The sequence below is a fragment of the Eublepharis macularius genome, chromosome 8, assembly GCF_028583425.1.
Source record: "Eublepharis macularius isolate TG4126 chromosome 8, MPM_Emac_v1.0, whole genome shotgun sequence".
In the NCBI taxonomy this organism is placed as follows: Eukaryota; Metazoa; Chordata; class Lepidosauria; order Squamata; family Eublepharidae; genus Eublepharis; species Eublepharis macularius.
In genome coordinates this window covers 100617610-100634292 of record NC_072797.1, presented here as the reverse complement: position 1 = coordinate 100634292, position 16683 = coordinate 100617610, and the positions used below count along the sequence as shown (strand labels likewise).

Sequence of the window (16683 nt, the reverse complement as noted above, 5' to 3'; positions counted from 1 at the left end):
GGGGGGCAGTGGTGGGGACTTCCCCCCTCCCCGGGACTTCTTCCCCGGCCCTCCAGCCTGTCTGGATGGAGCCATGCCCCGGCCTGCAGTGCCTTCCGTTGGGGGAGGTTCCGCCGCTCCTTTGCCCTGGCTAACAGAGGGGCAGGGAGCAACAGGAGGCTGTCGAATGGCTGTGCGAGTCGCAGCCCACGGCCTTCCCTTCCTCGTCGGTTGACTTCACCGCGGTGGGGCCTGGGCTCAGCTCTGCCCCGAGCCCCAACCACGGCGCTCCCACCTGCCCTGTGCTAACAGGAGGGGCAGGGAGCCTGGCCTGCGAGGCTGCAGGCCAGATGCTGACGAAGAGGAGAGCCAAGGGGCCCGAGAGCCGGGCGGCAGTTGAGCCGGGCGTCGAAAGGGGAGGCTCAGCTAAACCTCCCCAACCCCAGCCTCCGTGCTGCCGGTCCCACGCTGCTCGCTTCCTCTCTCCGCCGTCTCGCTGCCGCTCGTCTCTCCTCGCTGCTCCTCTCTCTGTCGCCGCCCGAGCCGAGTGATCTGAGGCCGGGCCGGGCCCTAAATAAATACCCAGCCGGCGGACCAGAGGGAAGACTGCCTTCCCGAGGTCCGCCGGCTGGCCCGGCCCCGCCCCCCCGGCCGGCTGATTGGCCAGCCGGAATTCAAATTCTATTGGATGCTGGCTGCCCGGCAGAGACCGAGTCAGCCAGCATACCGGCCGCCGCGCCTGCCCTGCCCCCGCGCCTTCCGGCAGCAAACCAGGCTCCCGGTAAGTCGGGCGCCCGCGCTTCTTGTTGTATTGTTAATCAAGCTATTGCAATGCTAAGACCATGTTGTACCACGATAATTAAAGTCTATGTAACCTATGCAAAATGATTTGAATAAAACTTACTGAAATTCATGTCCAGGCCTGTGTTGTATCCTTGCTCTCTCTTCATTTGGGAAAATCTGACTCAGCTGAAGATCCCCCCCCTTTTGCATAGTAAACTGTTGGCAAAAGCAAAGCTAACAAGTGGCTCCCACTGTATTAAATGACCTACCTGAGGAGGTCAGGAAGGATTCCACTCTCCTGACATTCTTTAAATTATGCAAAACTGATTTATTCAGGACAGCGTTTTTACACAGCTGATATTGCTTTCGGAATGGTTTTTAAAGACTTGGGTAAAGAGATAGACAGGGGTCATTTTGTAGAAAAAGAGCTGGAGGAACTCATTAGCATAACTCATTAGCATATGCCACCCCCTTGACAACACCAGAAGTGTGTCATTAGCATAACTGATTTGCATATGCCACACCCCCTAACATCACCTATCCTGGCTGTTTTGGACCCAATCCTGGCCATTCAGGGCCGAAATTGGGCCCAAAATGGCAAAAAGGGGCTGAAAATGGCCAGGATCGGGCCACTGCTGAGTGGGAGAGTGATTCATCACCCGTCAGAGGCCTGATCCGGGCTGTTTCGACCCCAATCCAGGCTGAAATGGGCCCAAAATGGCCAAGTCAGGTGGGCGGGGTCACCTGACATGTGACCTCTTTGGGGAACTGCCGGAACTGCATTCCTGCGCGTTCCCCCTCGAAATTATTATACTGCATATAATATAGACTGTTGTGGTAAGTATGATCCTACTGTGTAATTTCATCATTTAATATGTTATCTTAATGCTTATACTTTGTTTCAAATCTGTTTCAGATTTCTACAACCCAAATTTGTTTTGAAACAACACCTTCCCCTCACCCCTCCTCTAAAAAGATCTGGAAGGATAATTGTAAAATGGAAAGCAGATATCCAGCTGCTTTCTCTGCCCTGCCTCTCAGAAGGAGTTATTTTAAAACTTCAAGCTCACTCCCTCATAATAACAGTACGGTATGCCTGAATGACAAGGAGCCAAAAGCAAGAGAAAATATGCAAGCCTGTATGGTTTATAGACTTAACTCCAGAGTGTATGTAACACACTTGTTAGAAGAGGCTTATCAGTCACAGCAGGGGGTTACCTAAGGAGGAGCTATGCAAAAAGGGGTGATTGGCAGTATTAGGCTACGTTGAAAGTTATTCCTTGCAGCTGCGTCCCTATAGTAGAAACTAGCATTGGATTAGTGTTAGGACTGGCTAAGAAGTGTAGCTTGCTGGAAGAATTGGCATTGAGAGGAGGAAGGAAACCAAACTAATGGGCAGCTTGGTTCTATTGGTTTATTTAAAGGGCTTATGTTCAAGTAATAATAATTGCACTTATTGGTTATACAAAGCTCTTCACGGCCTTGGCCCAGCATACCTACAGGACCGCCTCTCTCCCTATGTTCTTCCATAGCAGCTTCCATCATCTGAACAGGGTCTCCTGCAGGTGCCACCTTGCACATGGGCGAAATCAACAGCAGTCCGTACATGGGCTTTCTCTCTGGTGGCCCCTACCCTGAGGAACGACCTGCCTGAGGTCAGGAGAGCCCCCATTCTCCTCGCTTTCCACAAATGATGCAAAACCTAATTCTTCAAAACACCTTTTGTATAGTAGGAAGGGGCTCTCAGATGCTTCATTAATGAGTTAAGGACCTTAGACTTCACCACTATGTTGCCTTACATACTACCTGTTGTCTTAAATATGTACTCCTATGAACTACTTGTGCTTCATGTGGTCTAATGTCAGCCCTAGAATTGCTTATGTTGTTTCAGCATTTCTTCAACTCTGTATTGTATTCTTATTAATGCTATGTCTTTGTCAAATTGTGTTTATTTACCCTGTGGCATTGTTTATGGAAATGGCCTTGAAATTGACTGTACTAATCTCATATTGTATAATCCGCCTTGAGTCTCAGTGAGAAAGGCAGACTATAAATGACATTAATAAATAAAATAAATATATATTGCTCTTTTAGACAGATTAGTGCCCCACTCAGCGAGGTAAATGAAGTCAGTTTTATTATTATCTCCACAATATAGCTGGGGAGCTGGGACTGAGAGAAGTGGCTTACAAAAGGCCACCTACTGAGCTCAAGGCAGTAGTGGGATTCGAACCAGCATGCGGCTAGAGGCCTATTGCCACAGGCCATTGAACATAACACGAGTTACACAGTCTAATTGAAACATGCACAGGCACTTTCACAGGGTATGCTTCAGCACGAAATATATACTCGACCTGTTAATGTAGCAGGTGTTTTGGTGCTGCCCTGGAGTAGAACGAGCAGTCGCTCGGTGTCTGAAGTGATGCGTCCATTCAGGAATATGGCTTTAGCGCCAAGAAGTTAGGTGAAGAGTTCAGCGAAGACCACGTTTAGTTTGGAAGAGTTCGTACCGTAGCTGCAAGGAATAGGTTGTTTGGCAGGGGAGGAAGGGTCTCTTGGGGAGGGGGAGCAGCTAACGGTGTGGTCGATGAGGACATTTAGACTGCGCGAAGGGTGATTTTAAGGGGTTTTGTGGAGAGTCGGGGAGGGGGGCATCGGCAGCGCAGGAAGGAGGATTGTGGAAGGGCTTCCAGCAGGGACGGGCCGAGTAGCTGGCAGCGGAGTTGCTGAGGGAGTTTTCAAACGGGGGTTGCGTCAAAGGAGGCCTACTGAGCGCGGGCGAGGCGGCGGGGGCAGGAACTGTGGCGAGGGGCCGAAAGAGGGTGGCGGGCAACAGCAGCCCCGGAGCGCAGCGGGGAGACTGAGGAGAAGAAGCGGGCTCGGCAAGGCGCCTGCAGAGGCGGCGGGGTGTGTGTGTGGGGGGGGGGGGAGGTTTTCTCCTCTTTCCTGCCCCCTCCCCGCGGAGCTTCGCAGCCCGCCGTTGACCAGACTGAGTTTCGCCCGCTCCTCTCTCCCGGCGGTGCCTGCCGCCACCGCCGCCGCCCTGCCTCCCCATGTCTCTGCCTGTGGTGCTGCCGGGCTCTTGCTGCCCTATGGCCGGGCTGTCGGCGGTGCCCGAGGCGGCCAGATCTGGCGCTGTGGCAGCCGCTGCCGCTGCCCGGGACCCGTCGTTGCCGCCGCCTCTGCGGCCCCGCTGGTCCCACTCCGGCTTGCAGCCGCCGCGGCCTCGCCCAGCCGCGCTCTCCCCTGTGGCCTCCCGCCGAGCCGGGTCGTCTGTCACTGCGGGGCCGGGGCTGCTGCTGGCCAGACCGCTGCTGTCCCTGGGGCTGCTGCAGCTGATTTTGGGTTGCTGCATGGTGGCCCTGAGTTTCGGGGCGCTGTCCCTCAGCGGCTCCCCGGAGGTGAAGAACGCCTGCCCCTTCTGGGCTGGCTCCTCGGTAAGTGGCCCGGGAGGGCTGGGCCCCGCTCGGTCCTTCTCTGCTGTCGCCTTTTAGCATGTCGGCTGCCTTCGGGACACCTGCTGGAGCGTCTCCCTACGAACTCGCGCTAGTGATAAGATAAACCTCTGGGTTATCATCGGTTGCTTACCCATTGCTGTTGATCTTTGACTCTAGCGCTTCTTCTTTCGCAAACTGCGCTGTAGGTGTTGTCTTCACAGCAGCTTTGTGCGGGTGCACACTTTTTTGTTTTTTTCTGAAGGAGAAACGCCTTGCCCAGGGTTGAAGATGAATCCTTAAAATACATCAAGGGAGGTCTAGAAAGGAGTAGGAGTGGGGGAAAGGGGGTATCTTGTGGATTGACCAGCTCAACATCACTAGTGTTTGTTCCTTGGAGTGAAACTCTTTAAGATGCCCACGGGTGTTTCCTGTTGACACTTTAATCACTTTAAAAGTAGAGGAGCAACAGGGAAACACAAGTAAGTATTAGATCATGATGACTTCGCATTTGCCTTGACTGTAATACTCCTAAAATGAAAGTGTTTGGTATTTCAAGTTCACATGGTTCCTGTTCCATGCACTGTGATCAATGGGCCTAACCTGGAGTAACTCTGTTTAGGATTGCACTGTTAGTATCCCTGTGTAGGCTTGATACGGGAAAGCAGACACAGCCACTTGTTTGATGTTTGTTTCTGGATTTCAGTTAGTTCAGCCATATTAAAGAGTCTCTCTACACAAGACATATGAGTAGGATTAAGTGAAAGATCTTACACTTATTCTCCCTTTGTGGATTCACATGCAGCACTAGGGAGACAGAGTACACTTGAATATAAGGTCACACAGAAAGTAAATAACTTGAACGTCCCCTTGTAAGATGTCTTGTGTACAGAGATTCAAACAAGCAACAATAATGGGGCATGTGGCTCTGCATGGTATTTTGCATTTTTTTTCATTCTGTAAACCTGTCTTAGTTATATATAATTGGTTCATTGTGCCATAGGCTTCTTGTTGACATATAATCTTTGGCAAATAACATTTTGATCCCAAACACAAAACATAAAAGTCTTTTGATTTCAGTGCTTCATATTGCATTGCTTCATATTGCATTGCTAGGCTTCTGGCTGTGTTCCTTGTATCTTTTTCTCTCTGCATCATTTAGTGTTTAGAAGGTTAACTCTCAAAACTGCAGGTTTTCACTAATGGAACACTGAACTTCCAGTATTGCAGAAAATAAACTTCACTGTAAAAACTGTTAATATTTACCATTTTATACCAGTTAATTGTGGAAGGCTTGGTTAAGAGTTGGAGGATGTGCCCTTTTCTAAAGTGTTACCAGTGTACTATATTTTCTTCATTATTATGAAACTTATTATAGAAACCTGGGGAACATAAATGGCTTGTATTCCAGTTCTAAGTATATTGGCTGAAGCAATTCCTCTTGATTTCAACTGAATTTAACTTCAAGCTATGTTCCCTTTGGATCACTTAAGAATTGTAATCTGTTATTTGTATAGTTCCCTCATCAGGATGGCCCAGACTAGCTTGATCTTGTTGGCCCAGGTTAGTACGTGGATGGAAGACCATCCAGGAAGTCCAGGATTGCTATAATAATACTTGATTTATATACCACCCTTCAGGACAACTTAACACCCACTTGGAGCGGTTTACAAAGTATTATCCTCACAACAATCACCCTGTGAGGTGGGTGGGCCAAGAGAGCTCTGAAAAAGCTCTGACTGCCCCAAGGTCACTCAAGTGGCTTCAAGTGGAGGAGTGGGGAATCAAACCTGGCACACCAGATTAGACTCCTGCCACTCTTAACCACAACACTAAACTGTTGCTCTATGCAGAGGCAGGTGGTGGCAAACCTGTTTGCCTTGAAAACCCTTTGGGGTCATACCATTCAACTTTCAAAAATAATACAAATACTAAAAAACAAAGAAGACCCAGCTTGGACCGAGATACTAGAACCTCTCTATACTCCCATGTCTCTCCAAGACATTTTAGGGAGTAAAAATTATCTTTGTCCAATTCAAATCAATGACAATATATTTTTGACAAATCTACTTAAAACCTGGGATAAATTCAGACCCAAAGTAACCCCTAACATATCAAGATTCACTACTATTTTGTCACAAGAATGGTTCCCTCCAGGAAATAAAAAATCAACCTGTAACCAATGGAAACTGTTTGACAACAAGAGACCAATTGATATAGCATCACACAAAGGTTTATTAACTAAAACTAAACTAGAAAAAAAATGGAGAACACCATACCTTGGTTCACCTACTTGCAATTATCACACATGGTGTACCAAATCAAATTAACAGAGAAAATATGTAAGCCAAAAACTGCATTCGAAGAAATCCTAGATTGTAATGAAAAAAAGAAAGGAACCATCTCAAAAATTTACAAAATTCTTACTGATATAAACAAACCAAAAATGTTTAAATATCAAAGTAAATGGCATCATATTGTAATATAACTATAACTCAAGATCAATGGACAGAAATATGGACCTCTGGACTATTTAACTCCCAAGAAATGAATACAAAGCTTCAAACTTTCAAAATTATGACACGGTGGTACACCAAAAAAATGATCAGTAATTTACTCATCTAGTTCACCCTTTTGTTGGAAGAAGTGTGGTAACATTGGATCTTATGCACACTGCTGGTGGGAATGCCCAATTCTTAACAAATTTGGGGAAGAAATCATACAACAAATTGAACAAATAACAAAGTATAAAATCCCATTACAGCCTCAATATTTTTAAACCTATGGCAACTATACAAATCCTAATTTCAAGTCCAAAGGTTAAATGGGGTTAATATAGGAAACACTTGGCTTTTATTTTTGTGGCTTTGTGAATGTTTATGCAGTGTTAATAGAGATAAGGAAAAAGGAAACTGGCTTCAGAATTCTGTATTCAGCATTGCCTTGTAATCATTAAATAGAGGAATTAACAACTCTGTATTTCAGTTCCTGTAAAACAGAGGTTAAATTTGAAATCAGTGGACTTAGATGGGAGTAACTCTGCTTGGGATTGCACAGAAAGTGTATGATTGCAGGGACTTTCCTATATATACATCTATGAAGTCGAATGCTTTTAATTAGAACTTTGAGAGAATCAGAGACAAGGAAACCAATAGTTTTCCATAATTATTACTGAAGTTCATGACAAGTTTGAATACTTTCATATGTATATCATTTTAACCTTGGAGTTTCATTAATTTCTTAATTGCTTCATGTTCATGTGAACAAATACATGTAGAAGTTGATTTCCGTGCATGTATATCTGACTGGATGAGTCACCATGTGTGCATACAGGTTCTGTACTGGTGGGGTGGTGTTCCATTCTGACATTTTTAATATTCCATCTAGCTAGCAGATTGTTGCACATGCATTAGTGGTGGTTATATGATAAACAATGGTATCCATCATTTGTTGGGGAAAAGGTTTAAAGGGGATATTCAGACTCCTCTCTCTGATTGATGCAATTACTAAAAATGTGACTCTGATGATGTGTGTGCTGCAATCCATTACCCAAATTTATAGAGTTAATTATTTCTAGTTGAGGAGAAAGGCAAATTATAAATGAAGTAAATAAATAAACTGAAGAACAAAAGAAACAATTGAAAATATTTTGGTTGCATTAGCAAAACAAGACAGCATCATGGAGAGTATTTTCTACAATTTTAAATTGGTGTGTTCCCCTTGAAGACAAAGGGGCCTTTTCAGTCCTCTGCTGCATGGTTCCCTGTACATACAGAATTCCCCTGCCATTGACCTAACAACAACAATAACAATAACAACATTTGATTTATGTACTGTCCTTCAGGACAACTTAATACCCACTCAGTTTACAAAGTGTGTTATTATTATCCTCACAACAATCACCCTGTGAGGTGGGTGGTGCTGAGAGAGCTCTGAGAAGCTGTGACTGACCCAACGTCACCCAGCTGGCTTCAAGTGAAGGAGTGGGGAATCTACACTACACTTGATCTTAGCCAAAAGTCCGAGTGAGGAATCAAACCTGGTTCTCCAGATTAGTCCTGCTGCTCTTAACCACTACACCAAACTTGCTCTCCTTTTTATTCAGTAGCTCTCCTTGTGAAGAACTGTACACGAGGGAAGTGCTCCTATATTGCTGCACACATGGAACTGAATGGGTCATGCCTGGAGCATGTATTTGTTGTACTAGTGACTAGAAAGAGTAGAGGTCATTGGGATCCTTCTTTACCAGCTGCGCATAGAGAAAGAAAGAGAACTTGGGCGCACATGCTGAAGTTAATGGTAGGTAATGAGCTGGTAGGGCTAAATAAATAAATAAATGTTTGTTTTGTTGTTGCAGGTGATTTTATCAGGGATTATAGGATTAACAACATGGAAGAGACCAATGATACTTTTGGTATGTGTTGGTTAATGTGATGATAGTTATTAAAATAATAATGGAAAGCATGTTGCAAGATTTTGTTAATAAATAGCACTGTTTGAACTGATTTGCATGTTTCTTTTTTATAGGTTTCTTTTATAAACCCATATAAAGAGAGAGAGTATATTTTTCATGCTACTATTTAATGTTAGGAATAAAGAGATTTATGACTTTAGAAGTGATAATGTACAATGTTAACTAGATGGATAGCCATGTTAATCTGTGGCTTCAAAATAAAATAGGAGTCTGGTGGCACTTTAGAGACTAACATAATTTATTCCAGCATAAGCTCCCATGAACAAGAGTTCACTTCATCAGATGTATAGTTCAGTGTGTTTATATTAAAGGTGCAAACAGAAGGCAGAAGGAAGGGTAAAATTACAAAGACAAACCAGTTTAAAACTAGTCAAAAGAGTAATTAGTCCACTCATGGATGAGGACCACTCCTCCATAGATCCAAATACAATCTCCTAAATATACCTGAGGATGAAGAATCCATTATAGTCCACTTGCCATATGGACTACAGTGAGAGTTTGCGCTGTGTACTCTCCAGGAAACTTCTGGACCGTTTGGTCAGTATCTTGTACTCTAAACAGAAGAGGATCAAGGAAAACTTACCTGAAGTAGTGTCTTCTACAACCAGCCAACCAGCAGAGTTCCCAAAATGTTGAGGTCACAGAATTTTTCTGTTTTGTTTTGAAAATGGAGATTTATCGAAAACTTGGAATATATGCAGCACTTATCTTCCTATCAAACCTAAACTTATTTTACTGGCCTAACAACATAAAATTCATCTTTATAATTTAAGCATATAAAATGATATATTTTGACATAATTAGAGAATTTAAAATTATAATTTTTTGTAGGTTTTTGTAGAAAAATTTACCCAGTTCTTGAGAGTTGCAAACTGCTGCAGCCTATGTTGTTTTAATGTGTGTATCTTAATTTCTAACATCTGAGAGGCAGGAAAAAATAAACATTGAAGGTAGAAAGCAAATTTTGCAGTAAACAAATGAAATTGTATATTTTGAACAGAAAAACGCACTCTCCTGTGCTTCAACCAAGCATAATGTCCAGCTTGGTGTTTACAAGTGTCTTGCTAGGTTTACTATATGTTTAGCTGGGAATTCCTGATGATGCGATGATGAGGCATATATGCCAGCTTGCCAGTCATAATCTATGTGACTAAATCCAGTCCCTCGAATTCCAGCAATGTAGAGAATTCCTTTGTCGATCAATGATGCAAGGTGTATATGTAACAAGCAATAAATAAAATTAAACGTAACCTCTAATCAAATATAAAATACCACCTGTTTCTAACAGTTTCTGCCCTGCAAGAAATCTGCATATTTAATGTAATAATGACTTCTGTGTGTCTCTATTATATCATTCTCTTCCACTGCACTCTTTTCTCTGGTGTACTGTATATTTGATATGTAAGTATTCATAGACATCTGATTTTTTGCTTTAAAGAAAATAAAATTTGCCTCATCGTGTTGTGTAAAGTGACTTTCAAGATTCAGGGCAAAAGTAATTTTAATTTTAAAATGAGAATAATATTTATTTTAGTATGTATTTATAAATCTGAAAAGCTAAAGTATATACTGATACAGGAATAATAAAGTTCATCCTGTCCCTGGGAACAGAACACGTGTGAAGTTCATATACTTTTCATCATCATCATTATTATTTCCTGTTTGCTGCTATTCTGCTTGGACTTCTATTATTCTTAGTTCAGCAAGATTTGCCTTCTTTTTTGCCCCTAGATGTGCCCTTCCCCCTAGTAATTTGGCAAGTGAACTTTTGTCACATGTGAGTTGGAATTAGGTAACTGTAATTGTACAACAGAATAGTGAGAAAATGTGAAAATTTACTTAGTCATAGTAACCTGTTTCTGTTGGATCTAAATATTCTGTAAACACATTGGTAGAGAAGTTAGTGTGCTGTGCTAAGATGGCAGCCATTTCAAAATTGCAGTACTGTAAGAAATAAAAATAGGACTGATGGAGAGTATTTAGACAGATTGCGACATGGAAATATGTATAACAGAGTATGTGTTCTATTCATTCCTCACATTGTCCTTAAGTTTCTGATAGTAATCTTCTTCTACTGACAAGATTTAATTTCTAAAATAGGTAACCTTGCCGTATGTTATGATAGTCATGTGTAGCAGAAAATTGAGACCATTTACGTTTGATGGCTTTTTACATCTTTAATTATTTCCATACTTTAGGCAGAGTTTTATCTTGTATGTGAGTCCCTGGATTGTCTCCAAGAGATCACACTTTTCATTGGATCAGCTTGTTTCAGAGATAGACATTATTTAGTATCTGGAGAGGAGTACGTTAGTAGCCAGTTACTGGTGGTAACCACTGCTGCTCCTTGCTGTTTGCTACTGCTTACTTGTCCTATTCCTCTAGCCTTTTGTAATCAGAAATGCAGCTGTCACTATTTGCTTGCTCACTTTCCCTCTGAATTTTGGTGGGGAGAGTCTCAGCTTGAATTCAGTCTTCCTTGCTAACTGGAAGTAGAAGGCGAGATGGGTCAGCTATGGCTGCATCTCCTCCTCCTCCTCTTCCTCCTCCACTGTCCCTGCTCATTTGCCTACCTGCTCTTTCTTGGGAAGGCAAAGAGTGAGGAGGAGAAGCAGTTTGTTTTCTTGCCACCTGACCCTTCCTCTTTGGGTAGTGGGGTAACCTGGGACCAAGCCCCATCACTGCTTAGAAGGAGGGATTTTTTTCCCCTCACAACTAATTAACACCCCCCCCCACACACACACACACTTTCTTGGGATAATGCAAATGAGAGAGCAACAGTGACAAGCAGCACTGCTGTCTTCTGGTTTCTTGTCTCTTGGATCAGACGGAGATTTTTAATGAGACAGTAAGTAGTTGCTGCTACTTCTCATTGGTCTATGAAAGAACAATTGTGATGAGAAGCAGTTGCTACCTCTTTCTCATCCCTCCCACGGGACCCAATCTCCACTGCTGCCCAGAAAGAGAACAGGTAACAGCAGGGATGTGGTGGGCCAGTAAGAGGTGCCTTCCCTGATGGTCCAGAAGATGACATGATTGGTTCCCTGCCAGATCCTGAATTGCAATGCTCTGCAAATAGCTCTCTAATTAATTTAACTTGCCTGGATACAATAATGCAAGTTAGTTAATCAAATGAGATATTTGCAACTGCTATACATGTGAACAACTTGTGATGGTAATCCCATGCTTTGGAATTGGATAGAAACAAATTTCATTGAAAAAGTTCCATTGAAGGACTTGCTGCATCATTGTGTTAGATTTTAAACTCCTGTAGGCAGGAGACGGTTGAGGGCATGGAGGATCTATTTGTTCCGTTGCACTATGCAAGTCCCCACCAGAAGCAGAAGGCTCAGCAAAATAAAAGTATGTTAGGTCAACAGTGTGTCCTGTTTATGGTAGCAATGAGGAAATAAAAGTTAATCTGCATCCTTCAGACGTGCCTATGTCCTTGCTGGAGTATAGGATATTTTTAGCATCTTTCTCTTGTTGCAATGTAAATTTAGAAACTCATGTATTGATTTCTTAATATTGAATGCACTGAAAAATAATATAAGAAGTTTCCATCATAACCAACTTGTCAATAATATGTTACAGTAGTAATATCTCAAAATGGACATAGCCATTTCCAGAGAGGGCTGTAACAGAAGGAAATAGCTATAATGAACTGAGTACACTATATAAAACTTTAGAGAAGGAAAATAAGTGTAATTGCATACTCTGAACAAGGTGGCATGTTTTTACAGAATGCTTACAATGTCTTGCCTTTTGTTTTTACTTTTGTTTCAGGTTAATTTATTTGTTTTGCTTTCTGTTATCTGTGTTCTCTTGAACCTGGCGGGATTTATCCTTGGATGTCAAGGCGCTCAGTTTGTATCCAGTGTACCTAGATGCATTCTGGTGAGAAGACATTTTACCCGGTTAGCTCTGAAATATCACAGGTGACATTGGTTGTCATACATAACTTTACTAACTTTAGATGCCTCTGAAATGTAAATATTGCTTATCAAAAACTATAAAGCAAAATCCTATCTCCCATGGTGATTAATGATCTATATTCTCTCTTCCTTCATATCCATTCTTATCTTTTCCGTAAGTCTGATTTATTTGTTTAGTTCTCATCCTCAACTGAATCAAAATCTTAGGGTGGAGTAATGCATGATGCCATTTCTGAAAATAACTTGTCTGTCAATTTCTTCTCTTCTTCCTGGTAACATGTAATATTAGTTACTTTATGTGTAATGTCATAATTTGCTCCACTCTCAATTCCATGTCGATCCACTGCTAATATGGGTTCAGTGGACACCATCATAATGCTATAACAAGGGCCAAGTGATGCTACATGTTGCAGGAAGAGTAGTAGTCATGAGGATAATGTTTTGATGGCTGTTACATCTCTGCTTTAAGTAAATGCAACTTAATTTTCTCATGTTCATCTCTTGTTACCCTTTCCTTCCTCTGTTGTTTGCCTCTTCCTCCCATCCCTACGTTATCTCACCTACTGGGCATTTATATTATAAGTGCTATTTTCAAACACACAAACTTAGTATGTGTTTAGTAGGCAGACTGCATAAATTTAAGACAAATGTAGCTCACCTACATAAAGAATGTATTTCCTTATGTGTGACAGCCATATAGACACTTACACAATTGCATTCCATTATAGCTGTGTTTTTGGAAAACACAGGAAAGCTTAATTTTTTTGCTACATTTAAGCATATTGTATAGCAGTAAAATGATACATTTTGTAGATGTGCTGTAAATATCTCAACTTTCATACTGACAATTTGAAATTTTCATTATTTTCTTCAATACTAAAGGCTGATTTGGGTGAAAGTAAATTTTGTTTCTGCTGTGAAGAATTTCTGCCAGTAAAATGCACAGAGAAAGAAAATGCATTGAAGCTGTATCCTGTCCAGTCATGCAGTGCTGTTCACCTTCTACTCAAGGTAAGATAATACTTAATACTTATTGCACTACACTAAATAAAATGGAACATTAAAATTAGGTGTAGTTTTTTGAAATTCCTTACTGTATAGTAATGTCTACTGCTTTCAGATGTAGTGCAGTATTTTTTCTTTTCTCCTTTGTATGTTTGTTCAGTGGATTAGAGAAGGACATAAAAGAACAAACAGCACATAAACTTTTAGCATATAAAACTCTGCAAAGATTTCTTACATTTTGGTCAAAGCAGGTGACAGTTTACTGATCTGTCCTTATTTTTAACTGTCTTGAGCTTCACTGAATATGAGTCCATATACAGACCACACCCATGTTTGGAAATAGATGACAATGTAATGTGAGAACGAGAATGCATGAATCTGTCTCTGAAAGAAGGACTGTGAATTCTGCAGTCACTTGTGGAGCCTCAGGTTTACTTTCAGAAATAAACATGAGCCATCTGCCATGGGTCATGACTCAGCTGGGGCTTGTGTCATAAAAGAGCAGCATGAGAAGCAATCATAATATGGTGAACTAGCAGACGTTTTGAAATAATCATAACCTTAATCATTTTAAGATGAAAGAAACCATTTTAGTTGCTGTTTGTTGTTTGCATTTCAGTAACAACCAGAATCATGCACATTGACTAAGTTCTCTATAATGGACAAAAATGTGTTTGAAGTGTTTACAAATGAAAAAAATGCATAAATTATGCATGAATAGTATAGAATATGAGCAGAACAATATTTGCTAAAACAGTCGCTTAATCTGATATAATCTTGCATTTTCAGGTAGACCACAGAAATAAGAACATCACCCATTGTGATTCCTGTTGCTCAGTATTTTAAATAGCATAATACAAAGTAGTTAAAAATGTAAATGCAAATAGCCGACTAACCACTTCTATTCTATTCTGGAGAATCAAAGGCTTTAACATCTTATGTAGATGCTTGTGTGCTTCCTGTAAAATGTTCACAATTCAAAAATTGTGTTCATTCTGGAGGGGCTTTGTCGTAGTTGCACAGCATCTGCTTGGCATGTAGAAGGTCCCAGCTTCAGTTTCTACCACATCCAGATAAAAGGATCAGGTAGATCTCTTGCCAGTCAGAGGAGACAATACTAATACATAGATCAGTAACCTGACTCAGTATAAGACAGCTTTGCAGGTTCATTTTTGTTTTTATCTGTGTTTATGACTCACATCTTATACTTGCCCTACAGAAAGTTCTCTTTGCTCTCTGTGCTCTGAATGCCTTGACCACAACGGTGTGTTTAGTTGCAGCTGCCCTACGTTACCTGCAGATATTTGCAACGAGAAGAACCAGCTCAGTAAGTGAGTGCAAGGCACGGTTTACTTTTTTAAACAGCAGAGGTGCAGAAGATATAATGAAATCTGTTTAGGATTCAAGCATTCAAAAATGAAAAAACCTACATTTATTTTTTTAGGAAGAACCCCAAGTTTCTGTTGAGGAAGTTGAAGAACAAAGCCACATTTCTGATCCTGAGGATTTTGTGCCACCTGTACCACCTCCATCATATTTTGCTACATTTTACTCTTGTACTCCTAGGATGAATGGCAGGTAAAATACTGAAATTCTCTATTTTGAATGTCTGATAATTCTTTGAGCAGAAGAACTTTATGCTATTAATGTCTCCACTTCCCTCAAAGTGATCATTTAGGAGTGGCTTAAGTAAGTCTTAATAGGATTGTATTTTGGAACTGCTTTCCAAAGCAGTTCTTTTATTTTATATTATTTGTAGTCCACCATTCTCACTGAGACTGAAGATGGATTACACAGTGTAAAACAGTAGGACAGGACGTCCAGTAAGCAAGGCCGGCACCACCATTGAGGCCGTGAGGCGGGGGCTGCTGCGCCCGCCTGGGGGCGTGTGGCGGTGGTGGCAGTGTGGGGCTGGCCAGCGGCAGTGCTGCACACTCCTCCACCCCCAGCACCCCCTCCGACGCCCCCTCCTGCCCCGTGGCGCCCGCAGCCCCTGCCTCACGTGATGTCACGTGATGACATCATTGCGCAGCCCGGGGGCACACATGCACAGGGCACGCACACGAGGATTGCCTCAGGCGCCAGTAACCCTGGCGCCGGGGCTGCCAGTAAGCAATGTAATAAATTAGGATACGGAAATTAAAACCAAGCAAAAATCTAGAAACAAAGCTGAAACAAAGCAAAATATTAACACGGCATATTAAACAATGCAAAAATTACATATGATATAGCAACAGCTAGTATGTGTTATACTCAGTAGTATAGTCCACACTCTCTTTTCCTTTATTAAAGCATCCTTCCTGAATCAGTTCCATTATAATGAAGCCCTATTGTCTTTGTAAAATTGACCTGAATAATTCCGTTTTGCATTGTTTACAAAATGCCAAGAAAGTGAGAACCTTCCTGATCTCATCAGGCAGGCAAGTCAATAAGGTGGGAGCTGCAACAGAAAATGCAGGTGTATGGGCAGTTGTTGATCTTGCTCATTTGCTGGGTGTCACTTGTAGAATGCCCTGCTCAAATGAGCAAAGTTTAGGGGGAGCCGTGGTCTTGCGGATATGAGGGTCCAAGGCCATGATAGGCTTTGTATGTGGTAGCCAATACCTTGAATTGTACCTAGCAACTGATAGGGAGTCAGTAGAGTGAGTAAAGAATGGGGCTGATATGCATGCTCCGCCTAGCTCCTGAAAATAACTGAGTTGTGACATTCTGCACCAACTCAGGTCTCCTAGTTGACTTCAAGGGGAGACCTGCATATAATGCATTACAGTAGTCTAGTCTCAATGTTATTGTGCTATGGGTCCAGATCAGGGATGGATCAAGGGAGGAGGGGGGGTAGTCTGCCCCTGGCACCGCCAAAGAGGGGGCGCCGGGCACAGCTGCCAGCTGCCGGGAGCACACCGGCGGCAGTGCAGGTGGCTGAACGGGCACCTGCACCATTCGCCTGCCTAGCAGGACAGGGAGCACGCGGCAAGCTGGCCGCCCCCTCAGCTGGGCAGGCGAATGGCACAGAGGGCTGGGAGGCCGCCCGCACCACTCACCTACCCCGCTGAGGGGGCGACTGGCTTGCCAC

The 16683-nt window shown here is 42.6% G+C and overlaps 1 protein-coding gene across 3 annotated transcripts in view; it reads left to right on the top strand.

Moving 5' to 3' along the window:
- Positions 1-16683, top strand: part of ENTREP1 (endosomal transmembrane epsin interactor 1) — a 45863-nt gene that overhangs the window by 5897 nt on the left and 23283 nt on the right. The window contains exons 1-6 of one of the 3 annotated variants that reach the window (XM_054987503.1): positions 3382-4199; positions 8554-8610; positions 12457-12567; positions 13488-13616; positions 14830-14937; positions 15055-15188. In XM_054987503.1, the coding sequence (XP_054843478.1) occupies positions 3816-4199; positions 8554-8610; positions 12457-12567; positions 13488-13616; positions 14830-14937; positions 15055-15188 (923 nt within the window). In that variant the 5' untranslated portion in view covers positions 3382-3815. Of the gene's footprint in view, positions 1-3381; positions 4200-8553; positions 8611-12456; positions 12568-13487; positions 13617-14829; positions 14938-15054; positions 15189-16683 lie in introns of those variants that run through there. The other 2 variants (XM_054987506.1, XM_054987504.1) reach the window with 2 other exon arrangements.